The 27,966-nt window shown below is 44.1% G+C and overlaps 3 protein-coding genes across 4 annotated transcripts in view; 2 read left to right on the top strand and 1 right to left on the bottom strand.

The window, feature by feature from the left end:
- LOC115131260 (SH3 domain-binding protein 5-like) overlaps positions 1–7,917 on the bottom strand; it is a 35,741-nt gene extending 27,824 nt beyond the window's left edge. For both annotated transcript variants that reach the window (XR_010464275.1, XM_029662834.2), the window contains exon 1: positions 7,473–7,917. Coding sequence is in view for 1 of the 2 variants with exons in the window: in XM_029662834.2 (XP_029518694.1) it covers positions 7,473–7,553 (81 nt within the window). In the remaining variant the exon portion in view is untranslated. The remainder of the gene's footprint in view (positions 1–7,472) is intronic.
- A 5,791-nt stretch (positions 7,918–13,708) lies between these two features.
- Positions 13,709–21,323, top strand: LOC115132669 (maturin-like). Its single transcript, XM_029665391.2, has 3 exons — positions 13,709–14,254; positions 16,844–16,966; positions 17,380–21,323. Exons 1-3 carry the CDS (start codon positions 14,084–14,086, stop codon positions 17,485–17,487), a joined length of 402 nt encoding a protein of 133 aa, XP_029521251.1. The 5' UTR covers positions 13,709–14,083; the 3' UTR covers positions 17,488–21,323.
- Positions 21,324–21,632: 309 nt separating this feature from the next.
- LOC115131259 (E3 ubiquitin-protein ligase znrf2-like) lies at positions 21,633–24,967 on the top strand. Its single transcript, XM_029662833.2, has 5 exons — positions 21,633–22,571; positions 22,810–22,951; positions 23,434–23,529; positions 23,657–23,762; positions 23,849–24,967. The coding sequence occupies exons 1-5, from the start codon at positions 22,404–22,406 to the stop codon at positions 23,904–23,906; spliced, it is 570 nt and encodes a 189-aa protein (XP_029518693.1). The 5' UTR covers positions 21,633–22,403; the 3' UTR covers positions 23,907–24,967.
- Positions 24,968–27,966: the final 2,999 nt, after the last annotated feature.

Raw genomic sequence — 27,966 nt, 5'->3', positions numbered from 1 at the left:
GCATCTCTCTCTCTAGTCTGTCTGTCTTGCTAACCTAGCTGGGCAGTGCATCTCTTGGTCTGTCTGTCTGTCTTGCTAACCTAGCTGGGCAGCGCATCTCTCTCTCTAGTCTGTCTGTCTTGCTAACCTAGGTGGGCAGTGCATCTCTCTCTAGTCTGTCTGTCTTGCTAACCTAGCTGGGCAGTGCATCTCTCTCTCTAGTCTGTCTGTCTTGCTAACCTAGCTGGGCAGTGCATCTCTCTCTAGTCTGTCTGTCTTGCTAACCTAGCTGGGCAGTGCATCTCTCTCTAGTCTGTCTGTCTTGCTAACCTAGCTGGGCAGTGCATCTCTCTCTAGTCTGTCTGTCTTGCTAACCTAGCTGGGCAGTGCATCTCTTGGTCTGTCTGTCTTGCTTGCCAGCCACTTCCAGGGCTGTGTTTTGTTTCTTTGTGCCTGACAAAAGTGAGAGTGAAATACAACTATTTATTACGTTGGATAAACGCCAACGGGCAACGGTGTTTATAACTGCAGCTCGGGAAAGATTACCGTGTCGCGCGTGAACATGCGTTTATATGCAAGAAATGAAACTCGCGCTTTCCAGCAGCAGCCTCTGTGGGGACCAGTCCAGACAATATATGGGCGTGATGGCTCTCGTCATAGGCGCACATCATTTTAAAACAAGCCAATGATTATCTAGTCTCTCGGTCAAGGTTTACTTACAACTTTGGACTTATGCAATACGGAAAGCAATGGATTGCCATTGACTAGTGATGTATATATTGAATTTAAAATATTGATTAGCTGGGCATACTGGGCAATACGGATGCACATCCCTCAGTAAATAATAACCATCAAGTATTCAACCAAGCCATAGTATAAATAATATTTTATATTTCAAAATGTATAAAATTAAATCTGGGGGAGCCATTTTGAATGGGCCTGATGCAGCCGATAAAATTAATAAAATTATTATCTATAATTTACAGGTGCTATGCTTAAGTTTGTCAGTAGAGGAGATGCTGAATAATCAGTCAGTACAAGCACAGACTCAGTTGATCCACATCCAGCCTCAGCCAGTACTAACACCGGCCCAGTACTGCCGTCTTCAGCCAGTACACAGACCCAGGTGAAGTATAGGCAGCCTCAGCCAGTACACAGACCCAGGTGAAGTACAGGCAGCCTCAGCCAGTACACAGACCCAGGTGAAGTACAGGCAGCCTCAGCCAGTACACAGACCCAGGTGAAGTACAGGCAGCCTCAGCCAGTACACAGACCCAGGTGAAGTACAGGCAGCCTCAGCCAGTACACAGACCCAGGTGAAGTACAGGCAGCCTCAGCCAGTACACAGACCCAGGTGAAGTACAGGCAGCCTCAGCCAGTACACAGACCCAGGTGAAGTACAGGCAGCCTCAGCCAGTACACAGACCCAGGTGAAGTACAGGCAGCCTCAGCCAGTACTAGTACAACCAGAGGTGTACAGCCAACATCAGATACAAGCAGCTCAGACCCTAATAGAACAGTTTCTGCTCCACCAAATGACCCAGCTGATTGGTCTCCAGTCTTAACAGACTCTATGAGGACTGAGTTAGTGAGCAGAGGTGCATTCAAACCAGGACTGGGTTTCTCTTACCCTAAAGACAAGTCTAGAAGAGGTTTCCTTCAGGCTTATTACAGAGACAGATGGCTAAATGGGGAAAAGATGACCAGGAGCTGGATAAATGGGGAAAAGATGACCAGGAGCTGGATAAATGGGGAAAAGATGACCAGGATAAATGGGGAAAAGATGACCAGGAACTGGATAAATGGGGAAAAGATGACCAGGAGCTGGATAAATGGGGAAAAGATGACCAGGAACTGGATAAATGGGGAAAAGATGACCAGGAACTGGATAAATGGGGAAAAGATGACCAGGAACTGGATAAATGGGGAAAAGATGACCAGGAGCTGGATAAATGGGGAAAAGATGACCAGGAACTGGATAAATGGGGAAAAGATGACCAGGAACTGGATAAATGGGGAAAAGATGACCAGGAACTGGATAAATGGGGAAAAGATGACCAGGAGCTGGATAAATGGGGAAAAGATGACCAGGAGCTGGATAAATGGGGAAAAGATGACCAGGAACTGGATAAATGGGGAAAAGATGACCAGGAACTGGATAAATGGGGAAAAGATGACCAGCTGGCTAAATGGGGAAAAGATGACCAGCTGGCTAAATGGGGAAAAGATGACCAGGAGCTGGCTAAATGGGGAAAAGATGACCAGGAACTGGATAAATGGGGAAAAGATGACCAGGAACTGGATAAATGGGGAAAAGATGACCAGGAACTGGATAAATGGGGAAAAGATGACCAGGAGCTGGATAAATGGGGAAAAGATGACCAGGAGCTGGATAAATGGGGAAAAGATGACCAGGAGCTGGATAAATGGGGAAAAGATGACCAGGAACTGGATAAATGGGGAAAAGATGACCAGCTGGCTAAATGGGGAAAAGATGACCAGCTGGCTAAATGGGGAAAAGATGACCAGCTGGCTAAATGGGGAAAAGATGACCAGCTGGATAAATGGGGAAAAGATGACCAGGAGCTGGCTAAATGGGGAAAAGATGACCAGGAACTGGATAAATGGGGAAAAGATGACCAGGAGCTGGATAAATGGGGAAAAGATGACCAGGAGCTGGATAAATGGGGAAAAGATGACCAGGAACTGGATAAATGGGGAAAAGATGACCAGGAGCTGGGTAAATGGGGAAAAGATGACCAGGAGCTGGATAAATGGGGAAAAGATTACCAGGAGCTGGATAAATGGGAAAAAGATGACCAGGAGCTGGCTAAATGGGGAAAAGATGACCAGGAACTGGATAAATGGGGAAAAGATGACCAGGAGCTGGCTAAATGGGGAAAAGATGACCAGGAGCTGGATAAATGGGGAAAAGATTACCAGGAGCTGGATAAATGGGGAAAAGATGACCAGGAGCTGGATAAATGGGGAAAAGATGACCAGCTGGCTAAATGGGGAAAAGATGACCAGCTGGCTAAATGGGGAAAAGATGACCAGGAGCTGGATAAATGGGGAAAAGATGACCAGCTGGATAAATGGGGAAAAGATGACCAGGAGCTGGATAAATGGGGAAAAGATGACCAGCTGGATAAATGGGGAAAAGATGACCAGCTGGCTTTCATAATCAATCAAAAACAACACTGTCTATTGTTTTTGCTGTAAGCTCTTTTCTACAGAAGACTACAAAATAATAAATGAATGACTGGTAAAATATCAACGCCTTTCTGAAACACCATGAGGGTCGTCCTGAACACACAGATAATATGATTAAGTGGAGAGAACTTGATCTGCCCCTAAATCGGGGACAGAGTCTTGACCAGATATTTTTTTTAAACTGCACTGTCGGTTAGGGGCTTGTAAGTAAGCATCACACTGAAAGGTGTATTCGGCGCATGTGACTAATAACATTTGATTTGATTTGATACAAATGACAATTTTGTGGTCTGAAAGAAAGAGATGGTGGGATGTCCTTACATGTTTAATAAGTATCACCCAGTCTCTGTCTGAAAGAAACCTAGCATTCAGGGGTTCATCAGACAAACTCTTCCAACCAGATAATGGAAACTTCCTAAAAGACGTTGAATTACTGGCAAAATGTAACCCAGTTATGCAAAATCATCTCAGCAAAAATTAAAAATGGAGAGACGCATGCTCATTACCTTGGGAAGCGCACACAGAATGAGCTGATACAGATTGTGAGTGACAAGAATCCGGAAGCAATAGTGACTCAAGTAAGAGACTCAAAGTACTTCTCCATTTATCTTGGACTGTACACCCGACATTAGTCACCCGGAACAAATGTCTATTATTCTGAGAAGCGTGGCTTTAAAAAGAAAGCCAGAGATCAAGGAGCATTTCCTCTGCTTTGTGAATGTTGAGGTTACAACAGGCATGAATCTGTCCACTGTCATCTTAGATAAGCTGAACAAGCTGAAGATTCCATTTGAAGATCGCAGAGGGAAAGCTTATGATAATGGGGTCAACATGAAGGGCAAGCACCAAGGAGTACAAGCCAGACTGCTCCAAAAACATCCCTGAGCCATCCCATGTGGAGCACATACTCCTGACCTTGTCATGCAGATGCTGCCAAATCTTCAAACGATCCAGTTGGGTTTTTTGGACATGTGTAAAAGCTCTTCACCTTCTTTTCAGCTGGCACACAAAGATGGAGTGTTTTGAAGAAACACCTGAACGTAACTGTGAAGTCATGGAGTGACACAAGATGGGAGAGTCGGCTCCAAAGTGTTCATGCAATCAGGTATCTGTCACGCCCTGACCTTAGAGATATTTTTTATTCTCTACTTTGGTTAGGTCAGGGTGTGACTAGGGTGGGCAATCTATGTGTTCTATTTCTTTGTTGGCCAGGTATGGTTCCCAATCAGAGTCTATCGTTGTCTCTGATTGGGGATCATACTTAGGCAGCCTGTTTTCCACCTGAGTTTGTGGGATGTTGTTTTTGCATAGTAGCTGTATAGCCCTGCAGAACTTTATGTTTGGTTTTGTATTTTTTTTTTTTATTTTTTTAATTTGAAATAAAAGTAAGAAGTTTGCCTACCATGCTGCACGTTGGTCTAATACATCTCTAAACGATCGTAACAGTATCAGGCTTCTGAGGTTCGGGAGGCATTACTGGAAGCCAGACAGACGATCAACGATCCTGTGGCCAAAGTGGAGGCACAAGCACTTGCAGAGGAAGTTGGATCCTACCGCTTCTTGATTTGCTGTGTCGTATGGTGCGAGATACTGACAGTGACAAACAAGGTGAACAAGCTCCTCCAATCCGCCTCTATGCAGTTGGATATCATAGTGAATTTAATCTCAAATGCAAAGGCCTCCCTCACTGAATACTGGGAAACTGGATTCTCTGAGGCCCAGAGAGCAGCCAAAAGCATTTGTGGAGAAATGAATGTGAAGGCTGTTCTGAAAGAGAAGAGACTGAGTCGTTTTGAGCTATGAGGCTCCTGATGAACCACTGATTGATGCACTGAAAAACCTTCAAGTCGACTACTTCAACCTTGTGGTCGACTCTGCTGTGACATCCATGGATGAGAGATTTGAAACACTCAACCAGGTGAAAACCAAATATGGAGCACTGCCTCTCAAATGTCCAGTGAATCTTTTAAAGGCTCACTGCATGGAAGTTGAAAACACTCTTAACCTTCAGAGATGACTGTGACATCAGTGGAATGGATCGGGCACACGAGATTCAAAATTTAACTGATCTGCCATCAGATCAGATGACTGAATTTGAGCGTTTGAGTGGTCTGGCCATCGGGAGCATAAATCATGAACGTTTGAGTGGTCTGGCCATCGGGATGATTTCGTTTGAGTGGTCTGGCCATCGGGAGCATAAATCATGAACGTTTGAGTGGTCTGGCCATCGGGAGCATAAATAATGAACGTTTGAGTGGTCTGGCCATCGGGAGCATAAATCATGAACGTTTGAGTGGTCTGGCCATCGGGAGCATAAATCATGAACGTTTGAGTGGTCTGGCCATCGGGAGCATAAATCATGAACGTTTGAGTGGTCTGGCTAATGGGAGCATAAATCATGAACGTTTGAGTGGTCTGGCCATCGGGATCATAAATCATGAACGTTTGAGTGGTCTGGCCATCGGGAGCATAAATCATGAACGTTTGAGTGGTCTGGCCATCGGGAGCATAAATCATGAACGTTTGAGTGGTCTGGCCATCGGGAGCATAAATCATGAACGTTTGAGTGGTCTGGCCATCGGGAGCATAAATCATGAACGTTTGAGTGGTCTGGCCATCGGGAGCATAAATCATGAACGTTTGAGTGGTCTGGCCATCGGGATCATAAATCATGAACGTTTGAGTGGTCTGGCCATCGGGAGCATAAATCATGAACGTTTGAGTGGTCTGGCCATCGGGAGCATAAATCATGAACGTTTGAGTGGTCTGGCCATCGGGAGCATAAATCATGAACGTTTGAGTGGTCTGGCCATCGGGAGCATAAATCATGAACGAGCGTTTGAGTGGTCTGGCCATCGGGAGCATAAATCATGAACGTTTGAGTGGTCGTTTGAGTGGTCTGGCCATCGGGAGCATAAATCATGAACGTTTGAGTGGTCTGGCCATCGGGAGCATAAATCATGAACGTTTGAGTGGTCTGGCCATCGGGAGCATAAATCATGAACGTTTGAGTGGTCTGGCCATCGGGAGCATAAATCATGACGTGGGGAAACACATGTCCTACGATGACATCATTGTGGTGATTTTTGCCTCAAGAAAGGACAGAAGGGGAATATGTTGATGGTAAGATTTGAATTCAAATATTTACACACTTAGTAACATTTAAGATTGTATGGCAGAAGTGCATTTGTGTAAATGACTGTTTAACTATGTGACATAGTTTCTAAAAAAAAATCCAGATAGACTGGTACCCATGCTGATGCTGGAAATGCCCAGGCTGTAGAGGGAACCAAAGTGAATCACACAGTTGTAGTGGTTTTATTGTACTATTTTGAGACGTATAGCTGCAGTCATGGCCTATGGATTTATGTTTACATTGTATAGACAAAGATAATTGTCTAATATTGTGAGGACTGGACTAATTACCAGGCAGCAGAGCCAAAACTCTGTTTTATATTTTATTATTTTCTACATTTTATATTTTCTACAATTTCTTATTTATGTTAATATTCACTTATCTTAAGATTCTATAGAAAATATTATATTCAATAAGTATTGTTTGTTTATACCTCATTCTGTTCTGTATAGGTCTACTTATTCTTAGACCGACAGATGGTCGCTGTTTTAAAGGAGGGAGGCTTGTAGTGGGAGCACTAGGGTATCAGGTGTGACTGTGTGGCAATGGCAAATGGTTTACATTGCTCACGGGTCAGGTAGGAGGGCCCCTTAGGAGAATTTTGCTTAGGGCCCCAGAGAGGTCACGACCGGCTCTGGTAGGAACTCCTTCAAGATTGTTGGAAAAGCATTCCAGGTGAAGCTGGTTGAGAGAATGCCAAGAGTGTGCAAAGCTGTCATCAACACAAAGGATGCCTACTTTGAAGAATCTAAAATATAAACTACATTTTGATTTGTTTAACACTTGTTTGTTGTTGTTGGTTACATGATTCCATATGTGTTATTTTATAGTCGTGATGTCTTCACTATTTCACAATGTAGAAAATATAAAGAAACCCTTGAATGAGTAGGTGTGTCCAAACTTTTGACTGGTAATGTACTTCTGCAAATGCCAGGATGCTTTATTATAAAGGTGCATTTTTGGGGGTGAAAATGAGCTTTTCCAAACTTGAAACCCATGCGCAGAATGTGTTAAAAGGTGATATGGCAAATCTTTACTAAGTCTAGTCTTTTTTTAAGACCACAGAGATCATATATGAAATGAAAAGGGATTATATATGTTTGAGTGTCTTTCTAAAATTATAACTGTCGGCTAATCACTTTACCTGGATCCGGGGGTCAACCACATCGTCCTCGGGAGATTCACACTCTTCCACTGGCTTGATTCCCTTCTCCAACTTCTCCATTTTGTGGGGGTTCTCAGAACCAGGGTCCTCCGTTAAACACAAAACAAGACCCCCACCGAGATGAGACTTTAGCGGCTAGTTGAGTTCAGGCGGTCCGTCGCCTCTTTCTTCACAGGGAGAAGATTCGAGTGTATTCCGTTATAATAGAATAAACACACAGCAGGCTCGCAAACACACGAATATACTGCAGACGTCCGGGATAGACAGAAAACAGCAGGAAAGCGTGTCTGTTTGTAGCTCACCACTGAAATGAATCCCAACAGGCGGTTTTGCTGAAAGCAACCTTCCCGGACAGAGACAGCGACGGGGAGAGTGAGTTTAATGAGAGGAGAAAGCGCGAAACAGCTGTGGAATGAGAGCTCGGATAAAACGAGAGTTGGGTTTAGTGCGTCCTCTGCTGACTACCAAGATGAATGCAGATGTTGTAGTGCGAGTGACCCAGAGAACACGGATTTGTTGTGTTATGATACAGGAGTAATGAACAAAAGACCTCAAGCTAAATATCTAATGTATATACAAGTTGAGGATTAACCAGCTATCTACTAACGTTTATGTAAGCAGCTTTGTTAGCATTTTGTTACAGAAGAACAACAGAATAGCTGATAGTTGTCCGTCAATGAAGTGACATTATTTTCTGTATTTACTGATGAAACACCATCTGCGGCCTGCTGAAAAGCACGCTGCCGTGTGACGGATGTCGGTGATGGACGGACACAGTGTGGGTAACGGGTCACTTTATGCGTGTGTGTCCTACGTGACAACTCATTGGAGTGTTGTCACATTAATTGATGAGGTGTCACAGTTGGCTCATGCCAAACATACACACACACACACGCGCGCACGAACACATAGGCAATACACATTTCATGAGGGGTCACAGCGTTCTCTGAACTGTATGGATGACACTGACAAAGGCTGTGACGTGTATATCTACTCACCCCTGAATGAAATAAATACTCAAAAGAAACCTACAATCTCCAATTTGAAATTCTATAAAATGTTGGTCGACGCACCTGTTCCCGAACGCATTGAGCACAATAACTCCATGGTTTAATTAAATTAAATTGTTAATTCTACTTAAATTAATCAACTTTTTTTGTAAATGGCTTCCTGGCAAATTGCTTAACTTCAGATGAATTTGTTCTAGACTAGGGAGTCTCAGAGTAAGGTAATGTGAGGACTAACCATTTCATCTTTGTGAAGCCAAATTAGATGAACTATGTGTATTTCGTACTGACCTGATGATGCTTTAAAAAACAGGGATGGGACACTAATACAAAAGCATTGATTGGAATTGGAGCAAGTAACCTGAACCAAACCTGAACCAAACAACGGAGGTCAAAGAAAACATTCAAAGAATTTTAATGACTTTGAAAAAAAAACCTCTTGAAGCGATTTGTGTCAAAACACCAAAACAAGAAAAAATAATGCCTTTGTTACCTGGCGACAGTACACTCAGCACAGGACACAAACTCATTTGAGGTTGTTTATTATGTCGAAGCTTAAATAAAAAATTAATAATATAGGAGAAAAATCCCTACAAGGTGAAGTCCCCATAAAGTAACATTGTCTAAACCACCATCAAGTGAAATAAATATGTTAGTAAAGTGTATAAAAACAATATAAGTACAATAAGTACAAAGTGAAATGCATAAACGGTTGTTTTTGTAGTGGCTCTGCTTTAAATATACTGTCCACGTGATACCCATTCAGGCCTGGGCAACTCCAGTCCTCGGGGCCTGATTGGTACAACACTTTTCCCCCATCCCTAGCAAACACACCTGATTTAAACTAATTGCATTCAAAACTGAAGATCATGATTAGTTGATTATTGGAGTCAGGTGTGTTAGCTGGGGCTTGGGGCCAAAGTGTGACACCAATCAGGCCCAGGCCTACATGGAACACTAGATCCTTATCTCACCCATACAGCAGTTCCAAATGATGTTATCATCGACTCCACATGGAACACTAGATCCTTATCTCACCCATACAGCAGTTCCAAATGATGTTATCATCGACTCCACATGGAACACTAGATCACTAGATCCTTATCTCACCCATACAGCAGTTCCAAATGATGTTATCATGGAACACTAGACTCTCACATGGAACACTAGATCCTTATCTCACCCATACAGCAGTTCCAAATGATGTTATCATCGACTCCACATGGAACACTAGATCCTTATCTCACCCATACAGCAGTTCCAAATGATGTTATCATCGACTCCACATGGAACACTAGATCCTTATCTCACCCATACAGCAGTTCCAAATGATGTTATCATCGAACACTAGATCCTTATCCACATGGAACACACTAGATCCTTATCTCACCCATACAGCAGTTCCAAATGATGTTATCATCGACTCCACATGGAACACTAGATCCTTATCTCACCCATACAGCAGTTCCAAATGATGTTATCATCAACTCCACAACGTGGTTCTGAGAGCACTGGTATTCAGCTAGCAAGAAGCTAACATCCTCATGTCAATCAATCTAAAGTAAAGTTGGACTCATGATGAATGTCAACAGCTCTCCAGTGTAATTGCTTGCTCTTACTCTTACACACTGCGCATGCACTATCCCATAACCGTTTGCACACATTATTTCTGGATCTTTTAAAGGGACAGTGCCATCTAGTGGATATAAAGGAATACAGCTACATGCTTTTACCACCTGGCTACACCTGGACTAGAGTTTGTAATGAATTCAACTCAAATTAAAAAAGTAAACAAAAGAACGCTACAACAACTTCCGGTAAAAGATACTGCATTTATTGTTACAAATCCGAGTCACTTTGAAACGTTTGTTTTCTTGCTGTAACACAACACAGTGGGGCCTAAATGTATTTGTGTGACAGAAATGTAACACAAACAATATCCTACATAATTACTAATATAATTTCTTTATTGTCTTGACATTCTAAGGTCCTGTGGAAAAACATAAAAAATGAACTTAAAGAAGACAAAGGCTCTTGCTTGTGGGCAGTGCTTCAAGGCTGCTGGCGGGCCCCCAGTAAGACCAGAGACGGATGAGCTGGGGGACTTTTTGACCGAGATCATTGATAGCCAGCAACCCCTGGAAGGTATCGCCGACGACGAACATTTGGACAGTTCAGATAGGGGACCGTTCATACCTTCATTTGGTAGGACACATTCAGTCAACATGTGCCATCCCCGGACTGCAGGGAATATGTCATGTTGTCAGTCATCTCTTACACTCCCATGTCATGTTTCCAGTCCTCTCTTACACTCCCATGTCATGTTGTCAGTCATCTCTTACACTCCCATGTCATGTTGCCAGTCCTCTCTTACACTCCCATGTCATGTTGTCAGTCATCTCTTACACTCCCATGTCATGTTGTCAGTCATCTCTTACACTCCCATGTCATGTTGTCAGTCATCTCTTACACTCTCATGTCATGTTGTCAGTCATCTCTTACACTCCCATAAGAAAAAATGATGTAATAAATGTAACTCTTGAACATATAATGTTCTCTAGTTGCAGCAATGTGATCATTTTCTAGAGGTAGATGATTACCATATATTGATCACCATAGCTTGATCTCCATAGCTTGATTACCATGGATCGATTACCATATATTGATCACCATAGCTTGATCTCCATCATCCTCCTCATCTTCATTGTGAAGCCCTGGGAAGCCATGCTGTTTGGGGTCATTGTGAAGGAAAGGGCAGCCATGCTGTTTGGGGTCATTGTGAAGCCCTGGGAAGCCATGCTGTTTGGGGTCATTGTGAAGCCCTGGGAAGCCATGCTGTTTGGGGTCATTGTGAAGGAAAGGGCAGCCATGCTGTTTGGGGTCATTGTGAAGCCCTGGGAAGCCATGCTGTTTGGGGTCATTGTGAAGCCCTGGGAAGCCATGCTGTTTGGGGTCATTGTGAAGCCCTGGGAAGCCATGCTGTTTGGGGTCATTGTGAAGCCCTGGGAAGCCATGCTGTTTGGGGTCATTGTGAAGCCCTGGGAAGCCATGCTGTTTGAGGTCATTGTGAAGCCCTGGGAAGCCATGCTGTTTGGGGTCATTGTGAAGCCCTGGGAAGCCATGCTGTTTGGGGTCATTGTGAAGCCCTGGGAAGCCATGCTGTTTGGGGTCATTGTGAAGCCCTGGGAAGCCATGCTGTTTGGGGTCATTGTGAAGCCCTGGGAAGCCATGCTGTTTGGGGTCATTGTGAAGCCCTGGGAAGCCATGCTGTTTGGGGTCATTGTGAAGCCCTGGGAAGCCATGCTGTTTGAGGTCATTGTGAAGCACTGCTCTTGCAATGTGCAATGTGTTTCTGAGACACTGGAAGTGACTCTTCCATACAACAAACATGTGCTCCACTCCACATCTGGTGCGGATATGAGCTTGGTTGTACCGTTGTTGCTTAGCTCCTATTGCATGAAGATAATGAGATGAACAAGAAGTTGGTCTGTGCGTACCCACTGTCACCATGGATACCCACTGTCACCAAGTCTGATTCCACTATGTTGTCCTCCTTCGAGCTGAGCACACAAAGAGGAATGTTGGAAAACCCTTGAGTCATGAGTTGCGCCTTTCCAACATGCAACAATGTTGAAAATCTGCAAAATTGGGAGTGCACACATTTTGTACATTTATTGAGAACCCGTTTTTATTCCTTTACTCCTCAGCATCTGCTGTAGAGGGACACTTGATGGGAATATGACATTCATCTATAAAGACGATGACCCCGAGGAAGTTCCCATATTCATAGAAATCTACCTTGTAGTTGGCCTGGGCAGCAGCATCAGGAAATGTTATGTAATTCTGCATACATTCTGTTCACTTACACTACACAAATCTCCTGTTTCTACACCTACATTGCTTGCTGTTTGGGGTTTTAGGCTGGGTTTCTGTACAGCACTTTGAGATATCAGCTGATGTACGAAGGGCTATATAAATAAATTAGATTTGATTTGTTTCACGATGGAAGGTTCCAGATGCCAAAAACCTCAAGGTGATCAGTACTTCTAAGGAAGGAGGGATGGGCCTTCCCCTAAGAGAGTCAGATAAAAGCCTTGGCTCAAGGTGATCAGTACATGTAGGGGAGGGAGGGGCCTTCCCCTACAAGAACCAGATGAAAGCCTTGGCTCATGGTGATCAGTTCTTGTAGGGAAGGAGTCTAGGATTAGGCTTAATCTATGTCTGTGAAATCTACCCATAGAGTTCAGTTTTCAGGGTGCCATATCTATGATATCATCATTTAACGGTGGACCAGTGGGTCATTTCACCAGAGAAGGGCAATATAGATTGGGTGCTGCTGCCACCTAGCGGCCAGAACGGTATTGGCTATGTCAGATCCACACTGTACAGCAGGGATCATCAACTACTAGATTCAGCCTAATTTTTTTTTTGTTGAGTTGATGGTGGCGGGCCGGAACATAATTACAAATAATTTGTAGACTGCAAATTGACGAAAGAATCCCTAACAGATATTGACTAAAACATAATAATTTCAAACTTTGTTTACGTTCGTATACGTCTCTCTATTATGCGTGGGAATATTTGGGAACAGATTTCTTAAATTAAAAATCACTTGGAGCTGATTTCCTGGTGTTTTTACAATATTTTATATCCAACAATGAAAATAAATATATATTTTTAAAAAACAGTTTTTTGTGGGGTTTTTTGCTCAGAAAACTTGGGGGGCCAAATGAGACCACCAGTTGGGGAACACTGCTGTACATAATGTATTTATGGTAGCCTACACACCCATATTCTGTGCGCTTTATGAACTGAAAAGCATCCCTCATTCATTCAGATGGCAAGAGGTTGTGGAAATAACCTTCAGTAGCCTAAACAACATTGGCAAAAGGTGTTAGTTAGCCTATTATTAAAATACGAAGCAATAAGTAGCCTAGCATAGGCTACAGCTTTTAGCCTACTTGTTGTGATTACACTTACTTTTCGGTATTATAACATTTATAGACAGTCCCTATAAAATACAATTGGGCATATAGGCATATATAGGATACAATGAATGTATTATTGGGAATACATCTGAAACGACACACTAGGCTATTCCCATGCTCTGATGAGAATACAAGCACAGAATGTATCGATGACAGCCAGGTGCTGCTTCTCAGCCTGTCGTCATCGCGTTGAATCCTTAACAGACGTATTAACGTTCCAGGCCCTGTGCGTAACGTGTGTAGGCTATGCAGACCCAGAACCGACAGCGTCCCGCTGATCTCATCGGTTAACGGACTAAAGAAATGATGAGGGCTTGAGAAAACACCGTATCGTTACCAAATACCGTGACGGAAGTGTAATGCAACAGTGAAGATATCTGGTCGCTCTCGCCATGCGGATGGCGCGTTAGGTGAAACTGTAAGCTAATGTATGTCCGGTCAGCTGTTTTTATTCACCGAGAGACAGCAGCATCACCGGGACGTGTGCACGAGACCACAGACTAGCCTATACCGGCGATCCGGACCCCCACAAACGGGCAGGACTAACGGAGAGGAGGACGCGGAGAGAGAAAATAAAAGAGTGTGAGAGAGAGAGATGGAGTTTAAGCAGCTGGTGGAGGTGGCGGAGAAGTGGTGTTCATCGGTTCCGTTCGATCTGATCTTCGCGGAGGAGGATGACGAGAGAAGACTGGACTTCTACGCAGAACCGGGAATCTCTTTCTACGTCCTTTGTCCGGATAACATGACGGGAGGGATTGTGCATTTCGTAAGTGTGTGTTCGTGCGCGCACGCGTGTGTGGTTTCGGTGTTTTGAGGTTTGCCTCTCGGGTGTCTGTGTTTGCGCAACGGGAATGATGTCACTGCACCTGACAATAGCACGCATGTTGTTTTGGCAGCATTATTTAGGCCGCCTGTCCTGCGCATGGACACAAGCCTGCAATAGCAGTGCTGTTGTTGTTTTGTTAGAGAAGCGTCCACTGCTCTCTAGTCCCCACGCTCCATCAGCCCGCCGGGGTCAGAGGGCAGGGACCACAGTTCTCCTGGCCCGGCGCCAGGCGTAAAAATAGGCAGCAGCCCGGTACCAGAAGGTCTCAGAGCCATGCATCCCTCCTTAGCAACTGGCAGTAATACTTCATTTTGTATACATTTTATATGCAAATATGTAATGCAAGTAGAGCGTCACTCAGCTCCTCCCCTCTCTGGTCTGTCTGGGAATGTTTACTGCACTAGACCCCATCCTACCCATCCCCATCGCCCCCACTTTCTCACCCTCCCTCTCTCTATCTCACTATCACTCTCTTTCTCAGTCTCTATCTCACTATCACTCTCTTTCTCAGTCACTTTCTCAGTCTGTCTCTCTCTCTATCTCACTATCACTCTCTTTCTCTCTCAGACCTCCATCTTCTTGTTATTGCCCTGTATCTGGACATACTTCCTGTTACAACCCCTGTATCTGGACAGACTTCCTGTTACAATCCCGGTATCTGGACAGACTTCCTGTTATAGCAATATATCAGGAAATACTTCCTGTTACAATCCTGGTATCTGGACAGACTTCCTGTTATAGCAATATATCTGGAAATACTTCCTGTTACAACCCCGTTATCTGCACAGACTTCCTGTTACAACCCCTATATCTGGAAATACTTCCTGTTACAACCCCTGTATCTGGAAAGACTTCCTGTTACAACCACAGTATCTGGACTGACTTCCTGTTACAACCTCAGTATCTGGACAGACTTCCTGTTACAACCCCTGTATCTGGACAGACTTGCTGTTACAACCACAGTATCTGGACAGACTTCCTGTTACAACCCCGGTATCTGGACAGACTTCCTGTTACAACCCCTATATCTGGAAAGACTTCCTGTTACAACCACAGTATCTGGACTGACTTCCTGTTACAACCTCAGTATCTGGACAGACTTCCTGTTACAACCCCTGTATCTGGACAGACTTGCTGTTACAACCACAGTATCTGGACAGACTTCCTGTTACCTTCCTGTTACAACCCCGGTATCTGGACAGACTTCCTGTTACAACCCCTATATCTGGAAAGACTTCCTGTTACAACCACAGTATCTGGACTGACTTCCTGTTACAACCTCGGTATCTGGACAGACTTCCTGTTACAACCCCTGTATCTGGACAGACTTCCTGTTACAACCCCTGTATCTGGACAGACTTCCTGTTACAACCCCTGTATCTGGACAGACTTCCTGTTACAACCCCTGTATCTAGACAGACTTCCTGTTACAACCCCTGTATCTGGACAGACTTCCTGTTACAACTACAGTATCTGGACAGACTTCTTGTTACAACCCCTGTATCTGGACAGACTTCCTGTTACAACCCCTGTATCTGGACAGACTTCCTGTTACAACCCCTGTATCTAGACAGACTTCCTGTTACAACCCCTGTATCTGGACAGACTTCCTGTTACAACTACAGTATCTGGACAGACTTCTTGTTACAACCCCTGTATCTGGACAGACTTCCTGTTACAACCCCGGTATCTGGACAGACTTCCTGTTACAACCACAGTATCTGGACAGACTTCCTGTTATAGCCATATATCTGGGAATACTTCCTGTTATTTCTGGACAGGCTTCCTGTTATAGTCCTGTATCTGCACAGACAGACAGGTCTGATGTATCCATCTATCACTGGTTCTCTGTTCAGACACTCTCCTATAACCGTCCCTAGCACAGCTATAGGTGGCCCCCTCCCTGATATTCAATATCCCAACTAACAAACCCATTTCACCCATCTCCCACACACACACAGATGAGATTCTGTAACCATGCCAATCACTACTGCTATCAGGGATCCTGGTAAGCTCATCTGTGTGCTTTAGTTCAGGAGGCTAACACACAGGTTCAGTTACACATGTGTGATTCACTTACGTCCATGTTTGTCTGAAGTTGTTATCTCTCTCTCTCTGTGTTCTACTGATCTGAAGGTGTTATCTCTCTCTCTCTGTGTTCTACTGATCTGAAGGTGTTATCTCTCTCTCTCTGTGTTCTACTGATCTGAAGGTGTTATCTCTCTCTCTCTGTGTTCTACTGATCTGAATGTGTTATCTCTCTCTCTCTCTGTGTTCTACTGATCTGAATGTGTTCTCTCTCTCTGTGTTCTACCTCTAGTGGCTGTTCATATCTACCAACATCTACCATATACAGTATAATATAATAATAACATCTACCATATACAGTATAATATAATAATATAATAATAACATCTACCATATACAGTATAATATAATAATAACATCTACCATATATGGTAACGATGTGGTAATGTGGCTATATGGGTCAGGTTAATAACCTGTGTGTGTGTGTGTGTGTGTCTACAGCATGTATGGAGTGAGAGTGAGGACTGCCTGCCATTCCTCCAGGTAGCTCAGGACTACATCACTTCCTGTGGAAAGAAAACACTTCTAGAGGTCCTGGACAAAGTGTTCACTTCCTTTAGACCTGTAAGTACATAGACAACGCTATACACAATATTACAACTACATTACTAAAGAATACAGCATAACAACTGTTAAATGTCACCGTCTCCCTCATGTCTTTACATACATTACTAACTGTAAGTCCACTGGATAAGAACGTCTGCTAAATGACTCAAATAGGCTGGATAACTTGGGGGGGGGAGTGGTAGAGGGTCTTCTCTTTCATTTAACATAACCAGATGTGTTAGTGCAGGGCTGGAACTAAAGCCTGCACACCCTGCCGCTAAGCTCTTCAGGACTGGGTTACACTTGTCTTTGACAGGGAGGATACAGATCCTTCTTGAAGGGCTGGAGTTAGCTTTAAAGCTCTCTTCTCCCTTTCTCTCGAGTCTCACCTCTCTCTCCCTCTCTTATTTTCTCTCTCTCTCTCTCTCCAGTTGCTGGGTCTACCGGACATAGATGATGAGACGTTTGAGCAGTACCATGCAGGCATGGAGGAGGAACCAGAGGCAGACCACCAGCAAATGGGAGTCAGCCAGCAGTGATGCCCACAGATGAGGTGTCCAGTAGGGCTACAATAACTACCCATTCCCCTGGTCTCATTACCTACAACAATACACAGGCCCAACGCCCCTGTAGCGACTATAAACAGTCATAATGTATACTCACACACACACACACACACAGGACAGCCTGCTTCTCAAAAGCTTTGCTCCCCAGATTGTGCACTCCCTGACTCCCTCCCACACACACACACACACACACACACACACACACACACACACACACACTAGAGGTCGACCGATTAATCGGAATGGCCGATTAATTAGGGCCGATTTCAAGATTTCATAACAATCGGAAATCGGTATTTATGGGCGCCGATTTGCCAATTAAAACAAATATTTTATTTATTTATTTATATATACCTTTATTTAACTAGGCAAGTAAGTTAAGAACACATTCTTATTTTCAATGACGGCCTAGGAACGGTGGGTTAACTGCCTCGTTCAGGGGCACGACGACAGCTCGGGGGATCCAATCTTGCAACCTTACAGTTAACTAGTCCAATGCAATAACGACCTGCCTCTCTCTCGTTGCACTCCACAAGGAGACTGTTGTGTGAATGCAGTAAGCCAAGGTAAGTTGCTAGCTAGCATTAAACTTATCTTATAAAAAACAATCAATCATAATCACTAGTGAACTACACATGGTTGATGATATTACTAGATATTATCTAGCATGTCCTGCGTTGCATATAATCAGACTGAGCATACAAGCATACAAGTATCTAAGTATTTGACTGAGCGGTGGTAGGCAGAAGCAGGCGCGTAAACATGAATTCAAACAGCACTTTAGTGCGTTTTTCCAGCAGCTCTTCGTTGTGCGTCAAGCATTGCGCTGTTTATGACTTCAAGCCTATCAACTCCCAAGATGAGGCTGGTGTAACCGAAGTGAAATGGCTAGCTAGTTAGCGGGGTGCGCGCTAATAGCGTTTCAAACGTCACTCGGTCTGAGCCTTCTAGTAGTTGTTCCCCTTGCTCTGCATGGGTAACCCTGCATCGATGGTGGCTGTTGTCGTTGTGTTTCTGGTTCGAGCCCAGGGAGGAGGGAGGAAAGGGACGGAAGCTATACTGTTGCACTGGCAATACTAAAGTGCCTATAAGAACATCCAATAGTCAAAGGTTAATGAAATACAAATGGTATAGAGGGAAATAGTCCTATAATTCCTATAATAACTACAACCTAAAACTTCTTACCTGGGAATAGTGAAGACTCATGTTAAAAGGAACCACCAGCTTTCATATGTTCTCATGTTCTGAGCAAGGAACTTAAACGTTAGCTTTCTTACATAGCACATATTGCACTTTTACTTTCTTCTCCAACACTTTGTTTTTGCATTATTTAAACCAAATTGAACATGTTTCATTATTTACTTGTGGCTAAATTGATTTTATTGGTGTATTATATTAATTTAAAATAAGTGTTCATTCAGTATTGTTGTAATTGTCATTATTAAAAATACATTTTTTTTTAAACGGCTGATTAGTCAGTATCGGCTTTTTTGGTCCACCAATAATCGGTATCGGCGTTGAAAAATCATAATCAGTCGACCTCTAACACACAAACACACACACACAGCCGTGCCCCAGCCATGCCATAGAACTAGATTATTATGACCAATCACAACAGACAGCAGTTATACATATAGTAGACTACAACATGACTAGAGTTACTATTACTAACCACCTGCAGGCTGGTTCTAGCATGGTAAATACATCACTCCCCAAGCCTTCTCAGCACCCCCCCCCCCCCCCCCCCCCAGCCAGGCCACCAGGACCTACAGAGAACTGTCAGTGTCAACCATGTAACACCGTACTGTAACACCGTACCGTAACCATCCACTGTACCACACAATGTTAACCAGCGCATTGCTATGTCCTTGTAACAATGTCAGCGGTGAAAGTAGAGGGAGGAATAGAACAGAATTATAATCCTACGGTAGAAACTGTTCCATGTGTACTGCTGTGAGGTCGGCCAAATGCTGCTCTATCTATATGTGTGTGTGTGTGTGTGTGTGTGTGTGTGCACCACCATCAGTGCACTGCTTTGCTTTTACTTTCCCCACGGCCCTGAAGTCGTAGGATGAAGTTGTGATCACAGGGGCAAGGTAAACTGATCCTGGATCTGTGTCTACAGGCAACGTCTGTCTACCTGCGGTCACCTTCTTCCACCACACTAAACCACACATGTATCTACAGAGCCTTCAGAATGTACTCACACAGCCTTGACTTATTCCACATTTTGTTGTGTTACAGACTGAATTTCACAATGGGTTAAATACACCATCCAAAGTGTAATGAATAATTTCACCATGTTCAAAGGGATACTCATTGTCTGTCTATTCACCCCATCGACCAATAGCTGCCCTTCTTTGTGAAACATTGGAAAACCTGTCCATGGTGTTTGTGGTCTAATCTGTGTTTAAACCTCCCTGGTCTAATCTGTGTTTAAACCTCCCTGGTCTAATCTGTGTTTAAACCTCCCTGGTCTAATCTGTGTTTAAACCTCCCTGGTCTAATCTGTGTTTAAACCTCCCTGGTCTAATCTGTGTTTAAACCTCCCTGGTCTAATCTGTGTTTAAACGTCCCTGGTCTAATCTGTGTTTAAACCTCCCTGGTCTAATCTGTGTTTAAACCTCCCTGGTCTAATCTGTGTTTAAACCTCCCTGGTCTAATCTGTGTTTGAAATTCACTGCTCGACTGAGGGACCTTACAGATAACTAACTGTATGTGTGGGGTACAGAGATGAGGTAGTCATTCAAAAAATCACGTTAAACACTATTATTGCACACAGAATTAGTTCCTTTTTTAAAAAATTAATTAGCAAAAATGTCAAAAAATATTATTCCACTTTAACATTATGGGGCGTTTGGTGAAGGTGACACAACATCCTCAATGTGATCTAAAACTCTGGACCTTGAAGCCAGTCCCACTGCATTGTTCAGTGTTTGTCTCTAATCAGGGACTGGTTTAGACCTGGGACACCAGGTGGGTGATTCCCCTCTAATCAGGGACTGGTTTAGACCTGGGACACCAGGTGGGTGATTCCCCTCTAATCAGGGACTGGTTTAGACCTGGGACACCAGGTGGGTGATTCCCCTCTAATCAGGGACTGGTTTAGACCTGGGACACCAGGTGGGTGATTCCCCTCTAATCAGGGACTGGTTTAGACCTGGGACACCAGGTGGGTGATTCCCCTCTAATCAGGGACTGGTTTAGACCTGGGACACCAGGTGGGTGATTCCCCTCTAATCGGGGACTGGTTTAGACCTGGGACACCAGGTGGGTGATTCCCCTCTAATCAGGGACTGGTTTAGACCTGGGACACCAGGTGGGTGATTCCCCTCTAATCGGGGACTGGTTTAGACCTGGGACACCAGGTGGGTGATTCCCCTCTAATCGGGGACTGGTTTAGACCTGGGACACCAGGTGGGTGATTCCCCTCTAATCAGGGACTGGTTTAGACCTGGGACACCAGGTGGGTGTAATTAATTGTCTGTAGAACAGAAACCCAGCAGGCTTCGGACCTCGTAGTGTAAGAATTGAATAGCCCTGCTGTAACAACAAAATGTGGAGTATTTCAAGGGGCATGGATACAGTGCTTTCTACTCTAAAGGCACTGTATCTCTGAACATGGCAACTATAATACATTTAACTTGCTCTCTGAATAGTTTAAAATCTTTACTTTGTCCTATAAACATGTCTCTTGATTTGTATTTAAATGATTTAATACTTTCTTTGTTCAAGCTAATCTAATGTGTGTTTTCTGTTTGACCTCCAGTGTGTATGAAGGAATTCAATAAAACTGTTGGAGGAAGCAACTAGTCTGACTTTCTATGCAAATACACCGTACATATTAAATATAATCTATATTACATATTTAATGTCATATCTGACTGGCTTTTTATTAACACCTACTATGTCTATCCAGAGTTTCCCAAACTCCCTGCATGGTTAGTTTTTTTCCCTATCACTACACCATTCATTCAAATAATAAACTAATCATCAAGCCGTGATCATTTTTATCAGCTGTGTACTGTTCGGGCAAAGACCAACACGTGCACGCACCGCTTGGGGTCGTGAAGACATCGTTTTGGAAACGCTGTGTAATGATCTGTGTCCGTGCAACTGTTGCTCATGGGGTTGACGTCACTTGACCTGTCACACACACACACAAGAGGAAGAGGGCATTATAGGGCAGCTCCTGCTTCTCTCTCGTCAACAATCACAGTCAGCAGACTAGATAGACTACAGCAGAGCAGCTCGAACTCAAGAGCGACGCCGCTTTCTTTTAGACACTCGTGAGATTGTAATAGCCTATATTTTAAATTCAGTTTGTAATGGAGAAGTGTGCATATAGTCACTAAAGTGGGACAGTCGCGGTGGAGGAGTTGTTGAGTTGTTGTGCGGCAAACCACCCATGACCAAAGCGCATGGAATATTGGAATAATTCTGCGACGCACGAATACACTTCGAACTGAAGCAGCGAGTTGGGAGTGCATTTTGTCCATCGAAAATAATTCCGTTCTATATTGGAGGTTACTTTTATTGACTTTTCAAACCACTGATATTTCTTTGTCTGTTTCCCTTTGTTTTGGCTGTCTACACGACTGCTGGACTGGACACAGTCATGCGCTCTCTGTCTCTCTATTGTGACATCGAGTTTCCAGCATTTTTCCGAGGCTATTTATGGTTTATTTGAATAGGGACAGATATAATCAAATTGATATAGCGAATAAACAATTATCTGAAACTTTGCACAGTGCGTAGGACCATTTTCAACACCTGACCCTCGATGGGATTTTGGAAAGCTTTATGAGACTGTAGAGGACTGGCTAGAACTGCTGTTTCACAGACCTTACAGGACTTCATATTTTGTGGACATCAGAACAGGAGCCATCATGGGTGTCAGGCAGAGTAGCCCCATGGCTGAGAGTCGAACCCGGGCATATTCTAGCCCTGTCCCCTCCTCTGGAGGCAGCACTACCCCAGTGTTCAGATACACAGCTGGGCCTGGTGGGCCCCAAATTCACTACACCGGATGGAACCGACCCAGCTCTTACCACCAGGTGTGTATGAGTGTAATGGAAGTGGTTTGGGACAACAGTTACATGATGAGTAACTGCCTGACACATGGAGATTTGTTTTAGCTCACCAAGCCAATGCCAAGGCTTTAGTTCAAGGAGGCTAACACAGTCTTGTGGTACACAGGTTCAAACCATGGTCAGTTATGCCTGTGTAATTCAGTCATATCTATGTCCAGTATCTTGACGTGTGTGTGTGTGTGTGTGTGTGTGTATCCACCAGATTAATGTAACTCATGGCGGGCGGAGCAGGACGGATGTGTTCGGTAACAGTCTGGACCAGGAGGAGCCAGACTGGGAGAGAGGAGAACACCAGCTGATGATTGGCTCTCTACCACTTCACCTGTCCCCTAACCTACTGGGAGGTGCGTGTGTATTCCTGGGCCTGACTGTCTACACCACATCTTATTTCACAACAAGGAATCTGGGCTGTTCTCACCCCCTCCCCTCACTGGGCTGTTATCACCCCCCTCCCCTCACTGGGCTGTTATCACCCACTCCTCCCCTCGCTGGGCTGTTATCACCCACTCCTCCCCTCGCTGGGCTGTTATCACCCACTCCTCCCCTCGCTGGGCTGTTCTCACCCACTCCTCGCTGGGCTGTTCTCACCCCCTCCCCTCGCTAGGCTGTTCTCACCCCCCCTCCCCTCGCTAGGCTGTTCTCACCCCCTCCCCTCGCTAGGCTGTTCTCACCCCCCACCCCTCGCTGGGCTGTTCTCACCCTCCCCTCGCTGGGCTGTTCTCACCCCTCCCCTCCCCTCGCTGGGCAGATAAGAAGAGGACCAATGGTTGACCTATGACCTATTTGTGTGTGTGAGCGCTGACATGTCCGGTTCTATATTTCCCAGGGTTCCACTGTCCTGTGTGCAGTAAGTTTTTGGTGTCAGATGAGATGGAGATCCACCTGATCATGTGTCTCACCAAGCCACGACTCGCCTACAACGGTCAGTGTGTGACTGTATGCGTGTGTGTGTTATGTCTTGTTAGTCTGCCTGTCCATCTGGCCTTCTGATTGGCTAGCATGGTAGTGATGTCAGGCTGGTGATGATAATGTGGTGTGTTTTGTCCCAGAGGACGTTCTGGAGAAGGATAGTGAGGAGTGTGCCATCTGTCTAGACGAGATGGAGCAGGGAGACACCATCGCTAGACTGCCCTGTCTCTGTATCTACCACAAAGGGTAACTATACACATACACACACACACACACGATCACAGTAAGATGCTGTTATTTTACTCGTGGTTCCCTCTCTCTCCGGCTCTCAGGTGTATAGACGAGTGGTTTGAGGTGAATCGTTCGTGTCCAGAGCACCCCTCGGATTAAAGCTTCAGAAACCCACGGCATGTCTACTATCTACGTCTTCATGCTGGCCTATGAATCTACTTCATCCAGATCTACTTCTTCATGACATGCTGGCCTATGAATCTACTTCATCCAGATCTACTTCTTCATGACATGCTGGCCTATGACTCTACTTCATCCAGATCTACGTCCTCATGACATGCTGGCCTATGAATCTACTTCACCTAGATCTACGGCTGACCTGCTGGTCCGTGAATCTACTCTATTTATATCTACGTCTGACCAGTGTTTGAAGAATGACGACTCTAGCCTGTAAAGTGCAGCCTACTCTTTTGCCTCACCAGGATACCCCTAATTTGCCTGGAATGCTCATTTAGAGATGCTCACCATAGACTTCAATAGACTGGGCCAGGACCCGTCTTCTGAGAGTTGTACCTCAGCTGACTGACTGACAATGAGGACGCTGCTCGTGCTTCTATATGACACTGATGAACGATGATGACTTGAGAAACACGGTGGTGCATCGACATACAGCGAGACTTCATATTCCTCTCAGATCTACTCTAGTGGGTAGTGGGTGGATACCTTCATTGTTAATATTACTGTATTATAACAATGGAATAATGGGTTTGATTTTAACGGTGTAGAATGAGGGTATTTAGACAGCCGTTTCTACTGCAGTAAGACACACGGTCTGAGTGCTGTGGCTGAAACATGCAGTTACTTCTGTCCTTCATTTGTAATTGTGTCAATTATGAAATCGCATGTTCTGTTGACCTTCATTTTTATGTCTGTGGTTTTTTCAAATCAATTTAAAGGAACAGGGAATTAAAAGCTTTGATTTACTCCAGACTTCACTGTGATATGTATATTTTGCATAAGAGCTTGAATTCATCGAATAAAGAACTAAAGCACAAATCAGCTCCAGAATATGTACTGTAAAAATATAGTGAATATATATGTACACAATATCATTAATGTATGTTTAAATCATGGGTGTTACATGTGTACTGTGTTTTAATATTACTGAATCAGAACTTTCAGAGGTTTAAGAAACTAAGAATAAAAATGTATCAAATTGATTTCTGAAGTAACTCATTCACATTCCTTATATGTCCTTTAAATACATTAGTGTCTCCTGTTTCAATTGAACCATTCATCTCTCCAAGCACACATCCAATTCATGTCAGTCTTCATGGAGTCTGTCTGGGCACCCTAAACCCTACAGAGTGCACTACTTTTGACCAGAACCCAATAGGGATGAACATCTTGGCCATGTTCTGTTATCTCCACCCGGCACAGCCAGAAGAGGACTGGCCACCCCTCATAGCCTGGTTCCTCTCTAGGTTTCCTCCTAGGTTCTGGCCTTTCTAGGGAGTTTTTCCTAGCCACCGTGCTTCTACACCTGCATTGCTTGCTGTCTGGGGTTTTAGGCTGGGTTTCTGTACAGCACTTTGAGATATCAGCTGATGTACGAAGGGCTAGCCACTGTGCTTCTACACCTGCATTGCTTGCTGTTTGGGGTTTTAGGCTGGGTTTTTGTACAGCACTTTGAGATATCAGCTGATGTACGAAGGGCTAGCCACCGTGCTTCTACACCTGCATTGCTTGCTGTCTGGGGTTTTAGGCTGGGTTTCTGTATAGCACTTTGGAACATCTGCTGATGTAAGAAGTGCTTTATAAATACATTTGGATCATCAACTAGATTCAGCCGCAAACTATTTTTTTCTTGGTCAGGGGCGGAACAGGCAGGGTCAGCAGGTAGCCTAGCGGTTCAAAAAAGCACTGGGCCAGTAATCGAAAGGTCACTGGTACAAATCCCCAAGCCGACGAGGTGAAAAATCTGCAGATGTGCCCATGAGCAAGGCACTTAATTTAAGGTGTAGTCCTGCAGGGGTTGGGAGAGTGGATGGGGGGAGGAGAGATGGGAAACGGAAAGAAAGACCCTTTGTGACAGGCACATTTTTCAAATCACATTTTATTTGTCACATGAGCTGAATACAACAGGTGCAGACCTTACCGTGAAATGCTTACTTTACAAGCCCTTAACCAACAATGCAGTTAAGAAAATATTTATTAAATAAAAAGTTAAAAGTAATAAAAAAACGAAGCTATATACAGGGGGTACCGGGTCAATGTTTGGGGGGTACAGGTTAGTCAAGGCAATTTGTAGTGACTATGCATAGATAAACAGCGAGCAGCAGCAACGTGGGGTTCGGGGGACAATGTAAATAGTCCATGTAGCCATTTGATTAACTGTTCAGCAGTCTTATGGCTTGGGGTTAGAAGCTGTTAAGGAGCCTTTTGGACCTAGACTTGGCACACCGGTGCAGGAAGAACAGTCTATGACTAGTGTGGCTGGAATCTGACCATTTTTCACTGCGTAAGTGAGGACAATATTATTCCATTTCTATTGTTGTCCCTTCTATTCTATATATGGACTGGAGAAATTAATATCCTCTGTGTTATTGTTAAACTCCATGTTACTTGGTGATCTCCTACAAGCTACGTCAGGAGAGTCTGAAATATCCAAACTAATCGTAGCTAGCCTACTTGTCCATTACCTTCAGTCGGCCGGTGCAGTGAAATATAGCCGTGTTTCGTAGCTGGAGTCTGGACCAAAACCTTGAGATAGTAAGCAAGTTACCAACCAGGTTCATGCGAGAATACCAGCCTTGAAAACATATAAAAAGACGTGTTAAAATATGTCAAAGTGAAATAGTGATATAATCATTTACACTTTTACAACCCGTCATCGCCCATGCAGTCGGCATTCTTAGTGTGTCCGGCTCATCTCATTGGCTAATTGAGTTAAGGCATAGTGCATGACTTATGAGTGTTCATGGCTACAGTACACACATTATTTGGCCATCGGGAGAAATGTCAGTCACAGCTAGGTTTATAAAATATGTCATACTCAATATCTTAGTTTAATTAAACCTGTTGGTTTTTTGAGCAGTGCTGAAAATGACTACCAAAATATAAAATGCAACATTTAACAATTTAAAGACTTTACTGAGGTACAGTTAATTTTAGTCAAATTATTCATTTGAAATTAATTCATTAGGCCCTCATCTATGGATTTCACCTTAAAAAAAAAAAGGAGCGTGGATCACAAAACCAGTCAGTATCTGGTGTGACCACTATTTGCCTCATGCTCACACATCTCCTTCGCATAGAGTTGATCAGGCTGTTAATTGTAGCCTGTGGAATGTTGTCCCACTCCTCTTCAATGGCTGTGCTAAGTTGCTGGATATTGGCGGGAACTGGAAGATGCTGTTGTCACCCATTGGGCCAGTTTGACGTGTACATGTCTGGTGAGTATGCAGGCAATTGAAGAATTGGGACAATTTCAGCTTCCAGGAATTGTGTACAGATCCTTGCGACATGGGGCCGTGCACCATCATGCTGAAACATGAGGTGATGGATGAATGGCACGACAATGGGCCTCGGGATCTGGTCACAGTATCTCTGTGCATTGCCATCGATAAAATGCAATTGTTGTCCATACCGTAAGCCCACCTCCACCAAGAGGCACGCCGCTCACATCAGCAAACCGCTAACCCACACGTGCTCTAAAACGGCGGAGGCGGCTTATGGTAGAGAAATCAACATTAAATTCTCTAGCAACAGCTCTGGTGGACGTGCCTGCAGTCAGCATGCCAATTGCAATTGGATAGATTTTCTTGGCATAGGAGAAATACTCAGTAACAGGGATGTACAAAATTGGAGAGAAGCTTTTTGTGCGTATGGAACATTTCTGGGACGTTTTACTTCAGCTTGTGTTTATGTTTTAGTTTCGTGCAAATCCCACTAACGCTATATTATTTCTATATTCCCTTAGTCATATCCTAATTCCCTTTCTAACCCTGAAAAAAAATGTAATCTAAACAGGGCAACGTATCTCCACATACAGTTCATCGGCATGATAGAGACAATCATGTTATTATATGTCATTCCAAAGACCTGCGGCCTGCGCTGAATTCAACCAAAAAGTGATCCATTGACATCTTTACCATCCTGGCCCAGTATTTATCAGTAGCACTACGGATGGGTTACCAGGTGGTGGATATTTGGTAAA

This window comes from Oncorhynchus nerka, linkage group LG7, assembly GCF_034236695.1.
Source record: "Oncorhynchus nerka isolate Pitt River linkage group LG7, Oner_Uvic_2.0, whole genome shotgun sequence".
Lineage (NCBI taxonomy): Eukaryota > Metazoa > Chordata > Actinopteri > Salmoniformes > Salmonidae > Oncorhynchus > Oncorhynchus nerka.
Note: the sequence above shows the minus strand (reverse complement) of the source record. Positions and strands in the feature narration are given on the sequence as shown.

What these genes read in the sequence shown, in the direction of transcription:
- LOC115132669 (XM_029665391.2), top strand. Translation starts at nt 14,084, where the DNA reads ATGGAGTTTAAGCAGCTGGTGGAGGTGGCGGAGAAGTGGTGTTCATCG. An exon ending in CGGGAGGGATTGTGCATTTC is followed by an intron (nt 14,255 to 16,843) that starts GTAAGTGTGTGT and finishes GTGTGTCTACAG; the next exon opens with CATGTATGGAGTGAGAGTGA. An exon ending in TGTTCACTTCCTTTAGACCT is followed by an intron (nt 16,967 to 17,379) that starts GTAAGTACATAG and finishes CTCTCTCTCCAG; the next exon opens with TTGCTGGGTCTACCGGACAT.
- LOC115131259 (XM_029662833.2), top strand. Translation starts at nt 22,404, where the DNA reads ATGGGTGTCAGGCAGAGTAGCCCCATGGCTGAGAGTCGAACCCGGGCA. An exon ending in GTCCCCTAACCTACTGGGAG is followed by an intron (nt 22,952 to 23,433) that starts GTGCGTGTGTAT and finishes TATATTTCCCAG; the next exon opens with GGTTCCACTGTCCTGTGTGC. An exon ending in CTCTGTATCTACCACAAAGG is followed by an intron (nt 23,763 to 23,848) that starts GTAACTATACAC and finishes TCCGGCTCTCAG; the next exon opens with GTGTATAGACGAGTGGTTTG.